Here is a 21,552-nt window from a genome sequence, read left to right on the forward strand (position 1 = left end):
TTTCTTGAAGACTTCCTTTGACCATTCTAAAGCCCGCGTGAGGCATCCTTGCCTTAAATGGCCCTGACTTTCTGGTCTAACTCTTCATCTGACATATTAGAGTAGCATTCCCTGACAGACAAATAGTGTTCTTTCATCCTTCAGTAAACAAGCTAACCGTTACACTGTCATGAAATATGATTATATATCGACTTTGAAACAAATAGGACATGGCCTGCTTAAGAGTTGCCATGAAAGAAAGTTAGATGAATTCAACTGAAAATGGCAAGAACAGGCGTTCGCAGCTAAATGTCTTGAGAATAATAATAGCATGATTTACCATTCAGCGGTATGTACAGTATGTATCTATGTAATATAGTAGAATTAATGAACCGACACTGGATCGTAGGATCTAACTACTAGCTATGTAAAAGTTGGACGGCAGAACGCCCAGTGCTGCTTACCTGAGATGCCAGCTATGAGTTCCTTTGTGTCGAAAAGAAAGGCTGAACAGTATTGGTTGTAGCCAAACACTCAAAAAATGGCCAAAGTGGAGGGTTGATAGCGAAATTAAATTGTAGTTTTGTTTTCAAATACATTTTTTGTTCTCAAAATATTTTTGGGGAATGAAATGTATAAAGTTTTGGACTCTATTACAAAATATTTGATTGCAAAAAAAATGTTTTACTTTGAAGCCTCGTTTTTGCTTTCAGAACTATTATTTTTGATTGAAAATGTTTAAAAAGTTTTGGTCTCGAGAAAAATACACAAATGTACCATTACATGTAACAATTAATAAACTGACCTTCATACAAACTTGCTATGCAGAATTCTTGATGCACAGCCGAAATGCTGCCATATCCTGCCAGCACGCCACAAGCGAGCCACTCAGGCGGAGAATGACACGTGGAAGAGGGCGAGGAATGAGATGGTAACAACAATTTGTTGCAAGTTGGGGAGGGGGGCTAATAGCTGAACATTAGACTATAAAACCTTTACTAAAGAATAGTCCAATAGCCAGGCTAGGTGTGAAGAAAAACAATTCCTATCACAGACCAGATTTGCCCGAACGACCAAGGGGGAGTTAGAGTACTGATTATGCTTTTGTGTCCCAATGCACTACCGTGTCTCTAACTGAATCGGAAATAAAAACCAAATAATAAACTGATAATTGTGCATGACTTCAAATTAAACAAGCAGGGAGCAGGTTTCGAACCCTCAACCTTCTTGCCAGAAGTCCAGCGCACTATCGACTGCGCCAAAAGCATGCTCAAAGCGCAGAGTCGATAGAGCGCGCCCTCGCGGTAGCTTGCTACATCAATGTAATAAAGTAATGACTTTTGAAATAAGTTACCTTACACCTCACATGTTGGCTGACAAATTGTTAGCGACGCTGTCCTTATGAACCACATAGCATATAATTACAGCAGTATGTACCAGTATGTTAGCTATCTACCTAACGTTAGTAGTTATACATCAACCTTTTACTGCAATGGGCTAAATCAAAGTGTTTCTTGGTAGTCTTAACTTAAACAAATCTACTTTGAAACTAAAGTATACATTTCACACAAATGGTTATGGGCTTAAAAAAATAAGACACCTGCACCATGTCCGATATAGAGATTAAATGTATTACATTTTGAGTTTGCATCCCAATATAACATTTTATATGTATCACAGAGGACAGAAATATAACAAAACCGCTTGACATGGAAACACCAGACTTTCGACATAAAAAAAAGAAAAGTTGAGTAATTATGAAAAATATAATTAACATTTCACCACTAAAGAGCGATTTGGTCATTTGCAGAAAAGGGTTACCACCATTGCATCATGTACGGCAGGTAGCCTGGTGGTTAGAGTGTTGGGCCATTAACCAAAAAAGTTGCTGGATCAAATCCCAGAGCTGACAAGGTAAAAATCGGTTGTTCTGCCCCTGAGCAAGGCAGTTAACCCATTGTTTGCTTATGGCAGCCCCCCGCACCTCTCTGATTCAGAGGGGTTGGGTTAAATGTGGAAGACACATTTCAGTTGAATGCATTTAGTTAAACAAGTGACTAGGTATCTCCCCCTTCCCTTTGGATGTGGTAACAGAGTTTGTATATGTGATCACTGCAGGATTTGAAAAAGAAGATTTCCAAATATACCTGTGAGCAGCAATGAACGGGTTCACAGGATGACAGAAAAGATGCAAGATCAGTTGGATAACTAAGCTAACACTCTATTATGTACAGTGGTGGAAAAAGTACCCAATTGCCATACTTGAGTAAAAGTAAAGATACCTTAATAGAAAATGATGCAATTAAAAGTGAAAGTCACTCAGTAAAATACTACTTGAGTAAATGTCTAAAAGTAAACACAGCAAAAAAAGAAATATCCTCTCACTGTCAACTGTGTTTATTTTAACGTGTAAATATTTGTATGAACACAACAGATTCAACAACTGAGACATAAACTGAACAAGTTCCACAGACATGTGACTAACATAAATGGAATAATGTGTCCCTGAACAAAGGGGGGGTCAAAATCCAAATTAACAGTCAGTATCTGGTGTGGCCACCAACTGCATTAAGTACTGCAGTGCATCGCCTCCTCATGGACTGCACCAGATTTGCCAGTTCTTGCTGTGAGATGTTCCCCCAATCTTCCACCAAGTTCCCAGACATTTCTGAGGGGAATTGCCCTAGCCCTCACCCTCCCATCCAACAGGTCCCAGACATGCTCAATGGGATTGAGATCCGGGCTCTTTGCTGGCCATGGCAGAACACTGACATTCCCGTCTTGCAGGAAATCATGCACAGAACGAGCAGTATGGCTGGTGGCATTGCCATGCTGGAGGGTCATGTCAGGATGAGCCTGCAGGAAGGGTACCACATGAGGGATGAGGATGTCTTCCCTATAATGCACAGCGTTGTGATTGCTTGCAATGACAAAAAGCTCAGTCCGATGATGCTGTGACACACCGCCCCAGACCATGACAGACCCTCCACCTCCAAATCGATCCCGCTCCAGAGTACAGGCCTCGTGTAATGCTCATTCCTTCGACGATAAACGCAAATCCGGCCATCACCTCTGGTGAAACAAAACCGTACGTTTTCAGTGAAGAGCACTTTTTGCCAGTCCTGTCTGATCCAGCGATGGTGGGTTTGTTCCCATAGGCGACGTTGTTGCCGGTGATGTCTGGTGAGGACCTGCCTTTACAACAGGGCATCTTTCTTTTGGTCTTTTTCAGAGTCAGTAGAAAGGCCTCTTTAGTGTCCTAAGATTTCATAACTGTGACCTTAGTTGCCTACCGTCTGTAAGCTGTTAGTGTCTTAACGACCGTTCCACAGGTGCATTTTCATTAATTGTTAATGGGTCATAGAGCAAGCATGGGAAATAGTGTTTAAACTCTTTACAATGAAGATCTGTGAAGTTATTTGGATTTTTACGAATTATCTTTGAAAGACAGGGTCCTGAAAAAGGGATGTTTCTTTTTTTGCTGAGTTTATATACTTAAGTATAAAAAGTCAATGGAATTGCTAAAATATACTTAAGTATCAAAAGTAAAAGTATTAATAATTTCAAATTCTTTATATTATGCAAATTAGACGACACAATTTTCATACTTTTTTTAACGGTTAGCCAGGGGCCCCCTCCAACACTCAGACATTAATTTACAAATGAAGCATTTGTGTTTAGTTAGTCCGCCATATCAGAGGCAGTAGGGATGACAAGGGATGTTCTCTTGATAAGAGTGTGAATTGGAATATTTTCCTGTCAAAATGTAAAGAGTACTTTTGGCTGTCAGGGACAATGTATGGAGTAAAAAGTACATTATTTTCTTTAGGAATGTAGTGAAGTAGAAGTTGTCAAAAATATAAATAGTAAAGTATGGTACAAATCCCCCCAAAAATGACTTAAGTAGTACTATAAAGTATGTTTACTTAAGTACTTTACACCACTGATCATGTAGGAACGCTTCCTTTATGTAAAATCAGTGAAAGCACCACAAGGATGACACAAGTGAAATTTAGTCTAGTGCTGTAGGTTGAATGCAGCCAGTAATCATTCTTAAAGTTGTTACTTAAATATTATAATTCAGACAATAATAATAAGAAAATAACCCCAAAAAGACACCAGAAAGGTCCCTTTCTCTAGCCAGCATCAATTCTGTCGCTTTTGCCCTTTTGTTTTTGGGGCGGCAGGTAGCTTAGTGGTTAAAGCGTTGGGCCAATAGCCAAAAAATTGGTGGATCAAATCCCTGAGCTGACAAGGTAAAAAAATCTGTCATTCTGCCCCTGAACAAGGCAGCTAGTTAACCTGCTGTTCCTAGGCCATCATTGTAAAGAAGTATTTGTTCTTAACTGACTTGCCTAATGAAAACAAATTATGCAACGAGAGGTGTGTCATAAAATACAACATATGGAAATGTTTGTGATCAAGACAGGCTACATGGCTTGTGCTTTTGTGGAACACTGAGATGTATAAGAAAGCATTCAAAGTTTGAAACACGATAACACATAAACAAAAACTCAGAGTTAAGCTAGCTATATTTTCACCTCTCAAGATAAAACATTTACAGTTTAACATCACAGCTTTTATAAGTGATATTTTAAACAGTTAAATGTTATTTTACAAACTGTTCTGTATGGCCATGGTATTACTGTGGATTTAACTATAGTGTTACTAAATTTAAACTTCCTGTACATCAAACCTTAATGACACATGTTAATTAACAATAAACAAAATGTGAGGATATACATATTTATTGGTATATAAATCAATATTGTGAACAACATCCTTTTCAAATGAACTAAAATATTATGCCTCGTCAGCTCAGTGAGGAAATATTTGTGTGTATTCATTTTTATATCTTTTAACACTAAATATCATTATGTTCAAGGTGTACCAAATATTTCAATACACACAAAGTGTAACACCATGACAGTGTTGACAATTCAAACCAAGAATTATGTTGAAATTAACCATAGACAAAAACAACATCAAATGTGATTTTAGATCCTGAGTTCCTGTCACATTCGTCGTATGAAGGAGACCAAGGCGCAGCGTGCATTCTCTTTATTAAAAGAATTGAACACCGAACAAACAAACAAAATAACAAGCAAAAGGTGACGCTATACAATAGTGCTGCCAGACAACTACACATAGTCAAGATCCCACAACTAACAATGGGGAAATGGCTACCTAAATATGATCCCCAATCAGAGACAATGATAAACAGCTGTCTCTTATTGGGTACCATATCAGGCCAAAATAGACATACAAACACCTAGATGACGCACCCTAGTCACTATCATGCCCCAACCAACACTGAGAAAAACAGCTTACTTTGGTCAGAGCGTGACAGTTCCACTGAAAACATTTGTAATTGGGTAAAAATGAAACCATAAAAAATGTCAAAGAGAAATGTCACTCAAATGTGCAGTAAAATAAAAATAAAACTTGCTTAATGCATTATTCCCTTAATAAAATAGGGCATATTTTACACTTTTGAAACACACAAATGATCATATTTGTGTCATATTACACATTTAATGTGTAATTTAATCACATTTAATCTATTATCATTGCGTTTACTTGATAGCTACCTACAGAAATAGCTAGCTAGAACAAAGTGTTAATAAGATAAATTCATTTAAAAAGATTAAAAGCAATACCAATAAGTTATCCAGTAGGCATCTACTGAGGGAGCTAAGAGCTGTGTTGTCAGCATTTATATCAGAGATGGGTAACTTTGATGAGGGTGGGGGCCACAAAAAATCTGAACTAATAAGGTGCCGCAGTTGCTCATGGGTCTGCGTACCCATTTGTGCATACGTAATTCAGTTAATTTAGAGCAATTCTACACATTTTGCCATGGGTGTAGAGAAAATGTTGCAGTTTTAAAACAAGTTTGCTGCAATTCTACAGATTTTGCAATTCGACAGATAAAATATTGAGCATTTTTATAAATAATTTCCTGCAATTATACACATTTTTCCATAGGGTGGAGAGAAATGTTTGCAGGTTTTAATATTATTTCTGAGTGAGACTGACTAACAAAATCAGATGTCTCTTAATGACAATAAGTGTAACTAAATTCATACGTAAAAAATATATGTATTTATTTATAGAGTTGTTGAGTTATACTTGAGGGGACACTGTTTGGAATTATGGTATGCTGAAATACACCCTGTAGTATTTTGAGAGAATAAATGCTATCTTAGAAGATCATGTTTAAATTGTGATTACAAAAAAATTGTATAGAATCATTTTTGCGGTTAGAAACTGCAACAGAAACAGTTCAAATCCGTTCAACCTAAAAATACTATACATTTATCAGATAACCAAAGCCTCCCAGCCTACTGAAACACATTGCGTTACCCGCCACTAAGGTCAAAATGACAGCTGCAATTTGAAAAAATAGTAAACAGATTTGTACTTAAAATGCTAAATGTACGTACAATATAAAAAGGTATTAAATATGCAGCATATCGACTCTGAAAATTACATAAAAACAGGAAGCATTTTTTCAATTTTTTTCTTCTTCTGACAAATAGATAAAAGAAATGATCTGGTCCCATGTGAAATCTTTCCTCTATAGCTGTATATTTAAAGAGGAGAACAAAAACACCTGTCTTCACAGCCTAAGTTCTGCTGTGGCACTGGGATCTGTGAACATGTGTTGGCCCTGTGCTTTTTCTCTTACGTAGATGTCTCTTTTCCACAAGGCTTTCTTCCTGCTCTTGATCTGATGAAAGCAGGACCACCTCAGGATCGAACTTCTCAGGTGTTACTATTTTGCTGTGTCTTGTGGATTTACGCTGGGGCGTGGCCTTGGAATTGGGTGTGGTTGTGGGTGTGGCAGTTAACCTCACTCTCAGAACTCTCGTTAAAACCACTGGAGCCTCCTCTTCCGCAGAGCTCTTCAGCTCTTCCTTCTGAGTTGGAGCAGCTCTCTTTTCCTCTACCTCCATCTTCTCCCCCTCCTCTTTCTCCTCCTCCTCATCGTCTTCTGCCAACTGTAAATTAAGGTTGTCCACCTTGACCCCGACTCCATCCTCTGCCTCTGTTTCACCGCTCTCTACATTTTCCATACCATTCTCCTCAATAGTTTCTTCTTCCTTCTTCTCCTTCTCTGTTCCATTTTCCTCAGGCTTGACACCACCCTCAGCCACTGAGGCCACTTCCTCCTCTTCTACTACGCTTGCCTCTTCTGCCATTACCTTATCAACCTCTTCTTCCACCTCAACTACCGCTTCAGCTGTTTCTACTTCAGCTGCCTCTTTTGATTTTTCTGTAGTTTTCTCCTCTGTGTTCTCCTCTTCTTCCTTCTCCTTGGTTTGCTCTGCCATAACCTCCTCTGGCTGATGTGTGATTGCTTCTTCTTTTGCCTCAGGAGCACCACTGTCTGCTTGTACTTCAGTGTTTCCTTCGTCCTCTACCATCGCAACATCTGTCTCCATCTTATTCTGTTCCACCATTTCCTCCTCCACTGCTTTTCCTTCCTCCACAGCTTCTGACACAGGTTCAGCTGCCTCCTCCATCTTTTCAACCCCCTTTACTTCCTCTTCCTCAGGTTCTTTGCAAGCTTGTTTGGAGTTGCATCTGGGTGTGGCAGGAGCAGATTTTCTTCCTCTCCTCAGAATGTTGGCTCCTACTACCAGTGCCTCTTCTTCCTCCTCCTCCACGTTTTCCTCCACGGCTTCCTGCACAAATTCATCCATCTCTTCAACCTTTCTTGTCTTCTCCTCTTCCTCGGGTTCTTTGCCTCTTCGCGTGGACTTGCGTTTTGGAGGAGTAACAGAAACGCTTTTTCTTCCTCTCCTCGGGGATCTTGTTTCTACAACTTTACCCTCTTCTTCCTCGGGTGGTAAGGCTTTCTCCTCATCCTCAACCGGCTTTTCCACTACTTCCTCTGCTACACTTTCCACCTCTGTTGCCTCCTCCACTTTTTCTGACTCTTCTACCACAGTCACCTCAGTTGTTGCTTCTTCCACTGTTTCTTCTTCCTCAACTGTTGCTTCAACCTTTTCTTCCTCTACAGATTTAATTTCCTTCTCAATCTTTTCTTTTGCCACTGTCTCGTCTTTCACTGGTGAAGTTTCAGGTGCAGCTTCTGCTTCCTTCTCCTCCTCTACCTTTTCCTCTTCCTCAGTTGTTGCTTCCTCCACATGTTCTTCCTCTATCGCTTCTGCCTCCTCAACCTTTTCTTCCACAGTATCAGTTTCAGCTGCAGCTTCATTTACCTTTTCCTCCTCCATCTTTTCCTCTACAGCTTCAGGCACAGGTTCAGCTGTCTCTTCTACCTTTTCTTCCTCCCCAGGTTCTTTGCGGGCTCGTTTGGATTTGTGTCTGGGTGTCGGGGCAGATTTTCTTTCTCTACTCTGAACTCTGGCTTCCACTACTGGTGGCTCTTTTTTATATCCATTTTCCTCTTCTGGCTCATCCTCCTTTTCTACTTCATCGGGTTGTTTGCCTCTTCGTGTGGACTTGCGTTTTGGAGTCGGAGTAGCATGAACACTTTTTCTTCCTCTCCTCAGGACTCTTGTTTCTACAACTGGAGGCTCCGCTTCCTCCTTCTCCTCTGGTGGTGATGTCTTCTTCTCTTCCTCAAATGGCTTTTCTACCACTTCATCTGCAGCACATTCCACTACTCGTGCCTCTTCTTCCTCCGCTTTTTCTGCCTCTCCTATCATAGCAACTTCCTCTGCTAGTTTTCTGCTAGTTTCCTCTTTCTTCTCTTCATCCACTTTTTCCTCTTCAGTTGTTGCTTCATCCACCTTTTCTTCCTCTATGTTTTTTGCTTCCTCTTCCACCTTTTCTTCCACAGTAATAGTTTCAGCTGCAACTGCAGCTTCAGTTTCCTCAATTTTTTCCCCTTCCACTATCTCTGTTTCTTTCTCTTCCTTCATCTTTTCCTCTTCCTCGGTTGTTGCTACCTCCTCCCCCCTTTCTTCTGCAACACTATCCTCTTTCACTGATTCAGGTTCAGCTGCAAATTCCGTTTCCTCTTCCTCTTCATCCACCATTTCGTCTTCCATTATTTCAGTTGCTTCCTCTGCCATTTCCTTCTCCACTGGTTTTTCTTGCTCCACTTTTTCTTCCTCTATTGCAGCTGTTTCCTCCACAGCTTTTTCTCTCTCCTCCCTCTTCTTTACATAATCCAGCATAGGTTCAGCAACCTCCTCTACCTTTTCCTCCTCCACCTCTTCCTCAGGTTGTTTGCTGCCTTGTTTGGATATGCATCTGGGTTTGGCAGGGGCCGATTTTCTTCCTTTCCTCAAAACTCTGGCTTCCACTACTGTTGCCTCTTCTTCCTCAGCTGCCTCTTCCTCATCTGGTGCCTGCACTTTCTCATTTTCCTCAGGTTGTTTGCCTTTTCGTGTGGACTGGCATTTTGGTGGAGTAACTGGAACACTTTTTCTTCCTCTTCTCAGGACTCTTGTTTCTACAACTGGGGTCTCCTCTTCCTCCTGAGGTGCTGTGGTTCTCTCTTCTTCCTCAACTAGCTTTTCTACTGCTTCACCTGCTACATTCTCCACTGCTGTTGCCTCCCTCTCCATTTTTTCTGCCTCTTCAATTACCTCTGCTAGTTTTTCTCCCATTTCTTTTTCTGCCTCTTTCTTCTCTTCTTCCACTTTTTCCTCTTCCTCAGTTATTGCTTCTTCCACATTTTCTTTATCTGCGTGTTTTGCTTCCACCTCCACTCTTTCTTCCACAGCTGTAGCTTCCTCAATATTTTCTTCATCTGCTGACTCCTTTTCTTCCTCCACAATATCTTCTTCCTCTATTATACCTGCTTCATACTCCACCCTTTCCTCTGCAACACTCTCTTCTTCCACAGTTGTAGCTTCAGCAGCAGCTTCCTCTTTCTCCTTTTCCTCCACTATTTGTGCTTTCTTCTCTTCCTCCACATTTTCCTCTTCCTGATTCGTTCCTTCCTCTTCCTCTGCTTTTTCTGCTTCCACCTTTTCTTCTGCAGCACTCTCCTCTTCCACTGGCGCAGATTCAGCTTCCTCGTCCTTATCTTCCTCTTCTTTTTCCTCCTCCACAGCTTTTTCTTCTTGCACCGCTTCTGCCACAGGTTCAGCTGCCTCCACCACCTCTTCCTCAGGTTCTTTGCGGGCTCGTGTGGATTTGCGTCTGGGTGTGGCAGTTGCAGGGGCTGATTTTCCTCCTACCCTCAGGATTCTGGTTTCCTCTAATGGGGTCTTCTCTTCCTCAGCTTCCTCTTCCTCCTCTGGCTCCTCCACCTTCTCTTCCGCAGGCTGTTTATCTTTTCTTGTGGACCTACGTTTCAGAGTCAGAGCAGCAGGAACCCTTTTTATTCCTCTCCCAAGGACTCTTGTTTCTTCAACTGGAGCATCTTCTTCAGGTGGTAAGGTCTCCTCTTCCTCAGATGGTGAGGTGTTATTTTCTTCAACTGGATTTTCTACCACTTCATTTGCAACTAATTCCACTTCTCTAGCCTCTTCTTTCTCCTTCACGTTTTCTGCCTCTTCTACCATAGCAACTTCCTCTGCTAGTTTTACTATAACTGTTTCCTCTTTCTTCTCTTCGTCCACTTTTACCTCTTCCTCAGTTGTTGCTTCCTCCACCTTTTCCTCCTCTATGGTTTTTGCTTCCTCCTCCACCTTTTCTTCCACAGTAAGAGTTTCAGCTGAAACTGCAGCTTCAGCTTCCTCTATTTGTTCTTCCTCCACTATCTCCGCTTCCCCCTCTTCCTCAGTTGTTGCTACCTCCTTCACCTTTTCTTCTGCAGCACGCTCCTCTTCCTTTGATTCAGGTTCAGCTTCGGTTTTCTCCTTCTCTTCCTCCACATTTTCCTCTTCCCCAGTTGTTGCTTCCTCCTCCACCTTTTCTTCTGCAACACTCTCCTCTCCCACTGGTGCCGTTTCAGTTTCATCTTCTTCCTCCACCATTTCTTCTTCCACTATTACAGCTACCTCCTCCTCTGCCATTTCCTTCTCCACTGGTTTATCTTGCTCCACTTTTTCTCCCTTCTCTATTGCTGCTGTTTCTTCCACTTCTTTTTCTCTTTCTACCATTTTATCCACAGAATCCAACACAGGTTCAGCCACCTCCTCTACCTCTTCCTCGAGTTGTTTGTGGCGTTGTTTGGATTTGCATCTGGGTTTGGCAGGGGTAGATTTTCTTCCTTTCTTCAAAACTCTGGCTTCTACTACTGGTGCCTCTTCTTCCTCAGCTGACTCTTCATCTGGCGCCTCCACTTTCGCAGGTTGTTTGCCTTTTCGTGTGGCCTTGCATTTTGGTGTAGTAACTAGAACACTTTTTCTTCCTCTTCTCAGGACTCTTGTTTCTACAACTGGGGTCTCCTCTTCCTCCTCAGGTGGTGTGGTCTTCTCTTCTCCCTCAACTGGTTTTTCTACTGGTTCATCTGCTACATTATCCACTGCTGTTGCCTCCCCCTCCACTTTTTCTGCCTCTTCAACTACCTCTGCTAGTTTTTCTACCGTTTCTTCGTCTTCTTCTTCTACTTCCACCACTTTCTTCTCTTCCTCCAATGTTTCCTCTTCCTCAGTTATTGCTTCCACTAATGGTGCCTCTTCTTCCTCAGCTGCCTCTTTCTCCTCTGGCTCTTCCGCCTTCTCTTCCTCAGGCAGTTTGCCTCTTCTTGTGGACTTGCATTTTGGTGTTAGGGTAGGTGGAACGCTTTTTCTTCCTCTCCTCAAGACTCTTGTTTCTACCACTGGAGCTGCCTCTTCCTCCTCAGCTGGTGAGATATTCTCCTCTTCCTCAGCATGTTCCTCAACTACTGGCTGCTCCTCTTCCACTCTCTCCTCCTCAGCCTCAACGGGTTTCGTGAGACGAGTGGATCTTGGTCTGCCTCTTCTTTTTTTCCCCTCCTTCGAGGATTCTTCGGCTGTTTCTTCTTTGTTCTCTTCTTTGTCTTCATTGGTTCCTGCCACCTCCTTTGGAACCTCCTCCCTCTCCTCAATCTCCGAGGACACATTATCAAGCTCAATTGCTATGTCCTCTATGGCTATGTCAACGACATCCTGTAAATTATACACTTTTTAAAGAGCCTGTGTCACTTAAGCCTCCTTACTCCTGGACACTTGAAAAACAGATGAATTGTTTACGAATCATATTACATTTATATATACCTCAGCTAACTCCTCTTCGTCGCATTCAGCTACAGCAACAACTTTTTCATTCTCTTGCTGATGCTCTGAAACTGGATTCTCTTTTGGGGTATCCACCTCTGCTTCAATGTCCTCAAATCTACACCACACATATATTCCAAAGTGAATGACCTTCATTTTAGGCAATAGTTATTTAACTTTTTGTGTGTTTTACTAGACATGAACATTTGAAACAAAGCAGTATTCACATTCTGTTACCTGATGACTTTCTCTGATTTGCTTTCCTCTGATTTGCTTTCCTCCGAGATATTCTTGAATTTCTGGCCACTGCTCCTGCCTCTAGATGTAACCAGCGTTTCTTCCTTCTCTGGAAACATCATAAAAAATGATGTTAGGAGGTGAAACTCTGTCGTTTTAGAGAACATATGTTAGAACTTATTACAAAGATCCAGTACATGAAACAACCAATACTTGCCCTTTGTCACTTTGACCAGTGTAACGTCCTCCTATAAACAAAGTAAATGTATGTTATTATGTAAGCAAAACAATAAACATTCCATTGCAAATGCTATAAGTCAAAGTAACACAAAACTAAAATAAATATTGAACAATAGAGATTATTTGTCACACAACATGTTTTATATTCTTTACATTAAATCTATTGTTATATTTTAAAAATGTACCACAATTTCAACAGTGTACTCCATGGCTTCCTGTATGCGTGATGTCACTTTCTCTATTACCCCCTCATTTTCAGCCCCCACACGGTTCGCCACAGAGTGCTCCGTAAAGGGGAGGTACTTGGATAAGGCTGAGGGAAGAAGTTACAATTCCATAATTTTAGTGAGAAATGTCGCTGTTCAAGACATACAGTGACGTGTCATTCTAGCATCCTAAGTACAGCAATATAGACACTTAGGCTATATTGTGCACGTCTGGGATGTGCACGTCTGCCATTTTAAATCTGTGATAAACATACAGCTCAGACCCATAGCCTGGATCTTGTTGGCTATGTTAGTCCTCTGGCTGGGTCTTCCAACACTCTCCACCTCCCACAGCAGGTCTCTGTCGGCCGGGTACAGGCTCAGGTACTTCCCACACACTGGAAAACGATAAGAAGTTGTTAAGGAAGTGGACTGGTAGGCTGATGGCTGCAGGTTAGGAGAGGATAGGGAATGTTTTGAAATCTTTCAACCATCCTTGTATTTCTCTGTGTGAACATTGTAAGTATTTCAACAACTAATCAAATGTTATTTGTCACATGCGCCGAATACAACAGGAACTTAACCGACAATGCTTTAAGAAGTTAAGAATAAAAATGAATAATAATAAGGTAGGGGGAGCAGGGGAATCTATCAAATAGCGCACCTCTAACTTTGTACAGTACTAATGCAATTAGTAATGCCATTTATTTGTATTTATATACTACAATTTGTTTCTATTTGTCTTTGTTACTTCTTTCTATATATATAGAATAATATATATATATTTTTTTAAATATATATTTTTATATAGTCTTAAATGTTATGATTATTTATTTGTGTTGTTCCAAATGTCTGAATAAAAATGACAGTTAGTGCAGAATGGTGCTTTTTGTTGTTGAAGGGGGGGGTTCATCCAGGGAGCCATACAAGCTAGAACTGCCACTGTGCACCGGTACCGCTTGCCGTGCGGTAGCAGAGAGAACAGTCTATGACTAGGGTGGCTGGAGTCTGACAATTTGTATGGCCTTCCTCTGACACTTCCTGGTATGGAGGTACTGGATGGCGGGAAGCTTGGCCCCAGTGATGTACTGAGCCGAACGCACTACCCTCTGTAGTGCCTTGCAGTCGGAGGCCGTACAGTTGCCATACCAGGCAGTGATGCAACCAGTCAGGATGCTCTCGATGGTGCAGCTGTAGAAACTTTTGAGAATCTGAGGACCCAGGCCAAATCTTTTCAGTCTCCTGAGGGGGAATAGGCTTTGACGTGCCCTCTTCACGGCTGTCTTAGTGTGTTTGGATCATGATAGTTTGTTGGTGATGTGGACACCAAGGAACTTGAAGTTCTAGACCTGCTCCACTGCAGCCCCGTTGATGAGAATGGGGGCGTGCTCGGTCCTTTTCCTGTATTCCACAACTAGTAAAAAAGGTTGATGATTACCTTTGTACATAACTTTTGAAAGGGGGTATCTCAACCCAAGGCAGTCCTCTTTGAAACATTCAACAAAGTTCTCCAGCATTTGAAGGCCCAGGCCGTTGTCACGGTGACACTTCCTGACGAATATGGAGTCCATGATAGGAAGCTGATAGCACTGGGTTAAGAAGGTACTGCACAAGCTGCCTATAGGGAAAACAGGAAAACATATGGAGACACATGACTACAGTAGATAGTCAGAAACATATATAGAATGTACACTGAACAAATATATAATCGCAACATGTAAAAGTGTTGGTCCCATGTTTCATGAGCTGAAATAAAATACCCCAGAGATGTTCCATACGCACAAAAATCGTAGTTCTCTCAAATTCTGTGCACAAATTTGTTTACATCCCTGTTACTGAGCATTTCTCCTTTGCCAAGATAATCCATCCACCTGACAGGTGTGGCATATCAATAAGATGATTAAACAGCATGATCAGGGTAGCCTAGTGGTTAGAGCGTTGGACTAGTAACCGGAAGGTTGCAAGTTCAAACCCCCGAGCTGACAAGGTACAAATCTGTCGTTCTGCCCCTGAACAGGCAGTTAACCCACTGTTCCTAGGCTGTCATTGAAAATAAGAATTTGTTCTTAACTGACTTGCCTAGTTAAATAAAGGTAAAAAATTAAATGTACACAGGTGTACTTTGTGCTGGGGACAATAAAAGGCCACTCTAAACTGTGCAGTTTTGTTACACAACACAATGCCACAGATATTTCAAGTTTTGAGGGAGTTGGCATGCTGACTGCAGGAATGTCCACCAGAGCTGATTCCAGATAATTTAATGTTTATTTCTCTACCATATGCCACCTCCAATGTCATTTTAGAGAATTTGGCAGTACATCCAACTGGCCTCACAACCACAGATTGGGTGTATGGCGTTGTGTGGGCAAGTGGTTTGCTGATGTCAATGTTTTGAACAGAGCGCCCCACGGTGGCCGTGTGGTTATGGTATGGTCAGGCATAAGCTACAGACAACGAACACAATTGAATTTTATTGATGGCTTTTTGAATGCACAGAAATACAGTGATGAAATCCTGAGACCCATTGTTTTAAAGGTATCTGTGACCAACAGATGCATATCTGTATTCCCAGTCATGTGAAATCCATAAATAAGGGCCTAATAACATTTATTTCAATTGACTGATTTCCTCATATGAACTATAACTCAGTAAATTATTTGAAATTGCAGCATTTTGCATTTACATTTTCATTCAGTATACAGTGCCTTGCAAAAGTATTCACCCCCTTGGCATTTTTCTATTTTGTTGCATTACAACCTGTAATTTAAATGGATTTTTATTTGGATTTCATGTTATGGACATACAAGAAATAGTCCAAATTGGTGAAGTGAAATGAAAAAAACAAGTTGTTTCAAAAAATTCTAAAATATTAAAAACCGAAAAGTCGTGCCTGCATATGTATTTACCCCCTTTGCAACGAAGCCCCTAAATAAGATCTGGTGCAACCAATCACCTTCATAAGTCACATAATTAGTTAAATGAAGTCCACCTTTGTGCAATCTAAGTGTCACATGATCTGTCACATGATCTCAATATACACACACCTGTTCTGAAAGACCTGAGAGTCTGCAACACCACTAAGCAAGAGGCACCATCAAGCAAGTGGCACCATGAAAACCAAGGAGCTCTCCAAACAGGTCAGGGACAAAGTTTTGGAGAAGTACAGATCACGGTTGGGTAATAAAAAAAATCAGAAACATCCCACGGAGTACCATTAAATCCATTATTATAAATATGGCACCACAACAAACGTGCCAAGAGAGGGCCGCCCACCAAAATTCACGGACCAGGCAAGGAGGGCATTAATCCGAGCGGTAACAAAGAGACCAAAGACAACCCTGAAGGAGCTGCAAATCTCCACAGCGGAGATTGAAGTATCTGTCCATAGGACTAATTTAAGCCATACACTCCACAGAGCTGGGCTTTACGGAAGAGTGGCCAGATAAAAAGCCATTGCTTAAAGTATAAAATAAGCAAACACATTTGGTGTTCGCCAAAAGGGGTGTGGGAAAATATGAAAAAAGGTGCTCTGCTCAGATGAGACTAAAATTGACATTTTTGGCCATCAAGGAAAATGCTATGTCTGGCGCAAACCCAACACCTCTCATCACCCGGAGAACTACATCCCTACAGTGAAGCATGGTGGTTATAGCATGATGCTGTGGGGATGTTTTTCATCGGCAGGGACTGGGAGTCTAGTCAGAATTGAATGTTGTATGGTGCTAATTAGAGAGAAATTCTTGAGGGAAACCTGTTTCAGTCTTCCAGAGATTTGAGACTGGGACGGAGGTTCACCTTCCAGCACAACAATGACCCCTAAGCATTCTGCTAAAGCAACAGTCAAGTGGTTTAAGAGGAAACAGTTGTAATGTCTTGGAATGGCCTAGTCAAAGCTCTGACCTCAATCCAATTGAGAATATGTGGTATGACCTAAAGATTGCTGTACACCAGCAGAACCCATCCAACTTGAAAGAGCTGGAGTTTTTTCTTGAAGAATGGGCAAAAATCCCAGTGGCTAGATGTGCAAAGCTTATAGAGACATACCCAAGAAACTTGCAGCTGTAATTGATGCTAAAGGTGGCTCTACAATGTATTGACTTTGGGGGGGGGGGGGGGAATAGATGTGCACGCTCAAGTTCCGTTTTTTTGTCTTATTTCTGGTATATTTCACATTAAAACATATTTTACATCTTCAAAGTCATAGGCATGTTGTGTACATCAAATTATACAGACACCCCTAAAATCCAGGTTGTAAGGCAACAAAATAGAAAACATGTCAAGGGAGTGAATACTTTCTCGAGCCACTGTATATATACACATTGGAAAGAATACAATACGTATAAACGTCTATGCGAAAATGCGCATTGGCTTTGTGAGTTAGGAACTATCTTTGTTTTGCACACATATGCTGTTCTGTATTTAAAAATGTCAGTATTAAAGGTCACCCATAGTTTACTAAACAGCACATAGACACTTGAACTCAGCTCTACTCCATAATACCTGATGTGTGACAAGAATTGAGCACAAATGCTTTTATCTTCAATATCAATGCCAGGTTCCTTACCTGAAGGTTTGACTGAGTAGAAGCCGACTGCCTGTCCGTCTTTCCAGAGGATCTTGGCGTTGTCGCTCTCCCCGTGGCAGAGGAAAGGTAGTTCGTCTGAACTCATTTCCATAGCTCTGTACACCACACGATTCAAAATGTATAGGACTATCCTCTCCCCTAGAGTCTCCACCTATAGAGGAACACATAGCAAAACACACAACCACATCAGTCAGCACCCCTGTGTGTCTCATTCAATTCACTGACCCAATACTATCTAATTCTTGTTTTTAAAAAACATTTAAAAAATAAACCCACAAATATATACCTATTGTCTCTTGGATGTGTCTTACATTTACTTTTGCAGCTGTATAATAATTTCTGCAACAATAGTGAGAACTCTTACACATGCTATTTCTCAACAACCAGGTGGTGTATTAGTACACATACACCTAAAATAGTTTTCAAAGAGTACCTCCACACATCCATCTCTGGCAGGGTCTGCTGTTTTTAGGATGTCCTCCAGTGACCACCATCGATCCAACAAGTACAGCCCCACCGCTGATAGAGATAACGCACACAACAATTACATACAATACATTTGAAAATTATTCAGACCCCTTCACAAAATGAAAATATCACATTTACATAAGTATTCAGACCCTTTACTCAGTACTTTGTTGAAACACCTTTGGTAGTGATTACAGCCTTGATTCTTCTTGGGTATTTGGGGAGGTCCTAAGCACTCTGGGGTGGCAGCGTAGCCTAGTGGTTAGAGCGTTGGACTAGTAACCGGAAGGTTGTGAGTTCAAACCCCCGAGCTGACAAGGTATCTGTCGTTCTGCCCCTGAACAGGCAGTTAACCCACTGTTCCCAGGCCGTCATTGAAAATAAGAATGTGTTCTTAACTGACTTGCCTGGTAAAATTTTTAAAAAATTTTAAAACTCTGGAGCAGGTTTTCATCAAGGATCTATCTGTACTTTGCTCCGTTCATCTTTTCCTTGATCCTGACTAGTCTCCCAGTCCTTGTTGCTGAAAAACGTCCCCACAGCATGATGCTGGGGATGGTATTGGCCAGGTGATGAGCAGAGTATTGGTTTCCTCCAGACGTGACGCTTGACATTCAGGAGTTCCATCGTGGCTTCATCAGACCAGAGAATCTTGCTTTTCATGGTCTGATAGTCTTTAGGAGCCTTATGGCAAACTGCAAGCGGGCTGTCGTGCCTTTTACGGACGAGTGGCTTCCATCTGGCCACTCTACCATAAAGGCCTAATTGGTGAAGTGCTGCAGAGATGGTTGTGTTCTGGAAGGTTCTCTCATCTCCACAGAGGAACTCTGGAGCTCTGTCAGAGTGACCATCAGGTTCTTGGTCACCTTCCTGACCAAGGCCCTTCTCCCTCGATTGCTCGGTTTGGCCGGGCAGCCAGCTCTAGGAAGGGTCTTGGTGGTTCCAAACTTCTTCCATTTAATAATGATGGCGACCACTGTGTTCTTGGGGACCTTCAATGCTGCAGACATTTTTTGGTACCCTTCCCAAGATCTGTGCCTCGACTTAATCCTGTCTCGGAGCTCTATGGACAATTCGTTCAACCTCATAGCTTGGTTTTTGCTCTGACGTGAACTGTCAGCTGCAGGACCTTATATAGACAGGTGTGTGCCTTTCCAAATCATGTCCAATAAATTGAATTTACCACAGGTGGACTCCAATCAAGTTGTAGAAACATCTCAAGGTTGATCAATGGAAACAGGATCCACCTGAGCTCAATTTCGTGTCTCAGAGCAAATGATCTGAATACTTAAAGTATTTCTGTTTTCTACCTTCAATAGAAGAAAAAAAATCAGCTTTGACGTTGTGGGGTATTGTGTGTAGATTGATAAGATATTTCTTTCATGTAATACATTTTTGAATAAGGCTGTAATGTAACAAAATGTGGAAAAAGTGAAGGAGTCTGAATAATTTCTGAATGCACTAAGAATATAGACTAAGAATACAATAAACTTTTAGAAATACTATATGTACCGCTTTTAAATACATATTATTACATTGTTAACTGTTACAATTGGTAAACATTTTCATGATTAATTTTACAGTTCCTGAAGGCACAAAAGACACAGTGGCATTACATTAGCCTTAGGTGGGGGGGGGGGTCCAGTTTATCCATTAGCAGTCTCCATTTTGTGTCAACATCATCAACAATTTCCTCATAAGACCTCATTTACCTGTAAACTGGTCCTGTAGGGAGAACAGGGCGAGGACTTTCTGTCTCAGGTCGGCTCCATACAGAGGGACGAAACCCACATTGGAAAGCCCAATGGGCACCTGGGTGAGGACAGAAGCACAAGATCAAAATTCAACCATTTAATCTATTGGGGTATAATTTAGCATATAGTAGAACAATTCTAGGGAAGCTGTACATTTCAATTCCATCAAATAGGCTACTTCCTATGAAAAGGGGAAGATTTCATAATATAACTGTTTTGTCGTTTTAAAGTGGCGAAGCGGACCTGGAATAACTGTAGCACTGGAAGTATGTAAATCTAGCCAAGGCAGATTCAATGACAAATGTCAGCAAATTAGGAGTATGTCACGCGTCACTACTTCACAGGAGAGCCATTTGAACGTAAACGTTTTTTGGTAGAAATGCCTTCTGGAACTTGCCAACTTCCATGTGCCTTAATAACAAACTTGTATGCCATCTATAAATACAAATACAATTGTTCGCCAATCATGGCTAAAGGGAAGATCTTTTCTTTTTCTGTGGCTAAACCTGAGCTGATGTGTTTGTAATCCTTTCTAACGCAGCTTTAAAATAAAATGTTTTTAAAGATATCACGTAGTAGAACTGCAAAGGGGTCGCTCTCCACTTTCCGGAGGATCAAGTTTTTTGAAATCGATATCAACAGTGTGGAATTGGAGTATGATAGCTAAGGAGATGAAGAAAATTCTGGCGTTTGATTGCAAATATGCAGACGGAGTCGAAAAGAGAACACACAGAAGGCTGTTGTATAAAACAGCTGTCTCTGGATCACATCTTCAAACTAAGGCAACCATGATATCCGTGACAGAGAGGGAGAAGCGTCCATCCATTTATACGGGTGAGATTGTCTAGCTAGCTACATTTTCAGATATTACACATTTCTAATTTTGTCAAAAAGTTGGGTTAATTTCAAGTTAAAGCATACTGTTAGCTAGCTAGTTAATGTTAGCTGGCTGGCTTGCTAGCTAATGTTACATGCATGATCTGTGTAATAATATTATTCGTATCTCAGAGCCATTTGCATTGCTAATTATAGCCTAATGTTAGCTAGCTAGCTATCATTGAACCTGGTTGGTTAGCTCCCTGCAGATTCATGCAGGGTAGTAACATTATGAGTTGGGATTATGGTTAATTGTTTAGCTAGCTAGTTAAATGTCTAATCAAAAGACTCCACTGTGACAACTCTCAATAGACGTAGCTGGTAAATTCGTTAGAATAACTGACACATTTACAAATGCGCAACACCTGTTGAATATGGCTGGTGTAAGTAAACGTTTGCAAAAACTCAGCACAGTTGCAGACACCAACATAACATAAAAACAGCCTAACCAGCTCTGCTAGGGTGAGTAAAATGGTCATAGTGAGCTGTTCTGTCTGGAAATATTTAGCAAGCTAGCCAACCTTAGCCAGTAAGCTTGGGTGCTTGACTGCTGTTGTTAGGTCAGAACGCTTGGATCAACCCGACTCCTCGGCCAAATCGTCTAAGGTGCGCTTTGAACGCTCCGAGAGTGAAACGCTCTGAATATACCAACGGACAATCTGACTCTGCGTTTACGGTACGCCCAGAGCGCACTCTAAACACACTCTGGTACACCAGATTGAATTTATGAACACACCAGTTAGACTTGAAATCTTTGGTTGTTTAGTACATGGCCTCACATAAATTCTTAAAGAGCTACGTGGGGCTAAAGCTTAAGAGGGTGTGAACGATGCTGAATAGGTGTAGACAAAGAAGAGCTCTCCAGTAGGTGTACCAAAACATTCAAGGGACATTTTCTCATAAGTGAGGTTATAAATTCATCAATTTACCAATGTTCCTCAACTGTATGGTATGATATACAATTCTCTAGCTCTGAGTATGTACTTTGATCCAATGTAAAAAACACAATTTCAAAACTTGCTACATAAGACTGAATCGAGCTAGTCGGTCACAAATGCAGTCAAAGCTCCTTTACCTGTGTGGATTGCTGAGGG

At 41.2% G+C, this 21,552-nt stretch overlaps 1 protein-coding gene across 1 annotated transcript in view; it reads right to left on the reverse strand.

The window, feature by feature from the left end:
• Nucleotides 1-5,025: 5,025 nt before the first annotated feature.
• LOC124034013 (axoneme-associated protein mst101(2)-like) overlaps nt 5,026-21,552 on the reverse strand; it is a 35,940-nt gene continuing 19,413 nt past the window's right edge. The window contains exons 3-12 of the mRNA XM_046346630.1: nt 19,541-19,640; nt 17,794-17,879; nt 17,340-17,511; nt 14,214-14,393; nt 13,051-13,173; nt 12,755-12,882; nt 12,547-12,577; nt 12,330-12,438; nt 12,093-12,210; nt 5,026-11,984 (exon numbers count right to left, since the gene is read on the reverse strand). Of these exons, the coding sequence (XP_046202586.1) occupies nt 6,609-11,984; nt 12,093-12,210; nt 12,330-12,438; nt 12,547-12,577; nt 12,755-12,882; nt 13,051-13,173; nt 14,214-14,393; nt 17,340-17,511; nt 17,794-17,879; nt 19,541-19,640 (6,423 nt within the window). The 3' untranslated portion in view covers nt 5,026-6,608. The remainder of the gene's footprint in view (nt 11,985-12,092; nt 12,211-12,329; nt 12,439-12,546; nt 12,578-12,754; nt 12,883-13,050; nt 13,174-14,213; nt 14,394-17,339; nt 17,512-17,793; nt 17,880-19,540; nt 19,641-21,552) is intronic.

This window comes from Oncorhynchus gorbuscha, linkage group LG04 (genome assembly GCF_021184085.1).
Source record: "Oncorhynchus gorbuscha isolate QuinsamMale2020 ecotype Even-year linkage group LG04, OgorEven_v1.0, whole genome shotgun sequence".
Classification (NCBI taxonomy): domain Eukaryota; kingdom Metazoa; phylum Chordata; class Actinopteri; order Salmoniformes; family Salmonidae; genus Oncorhynchus; species Oncorhynchus gorbuscha.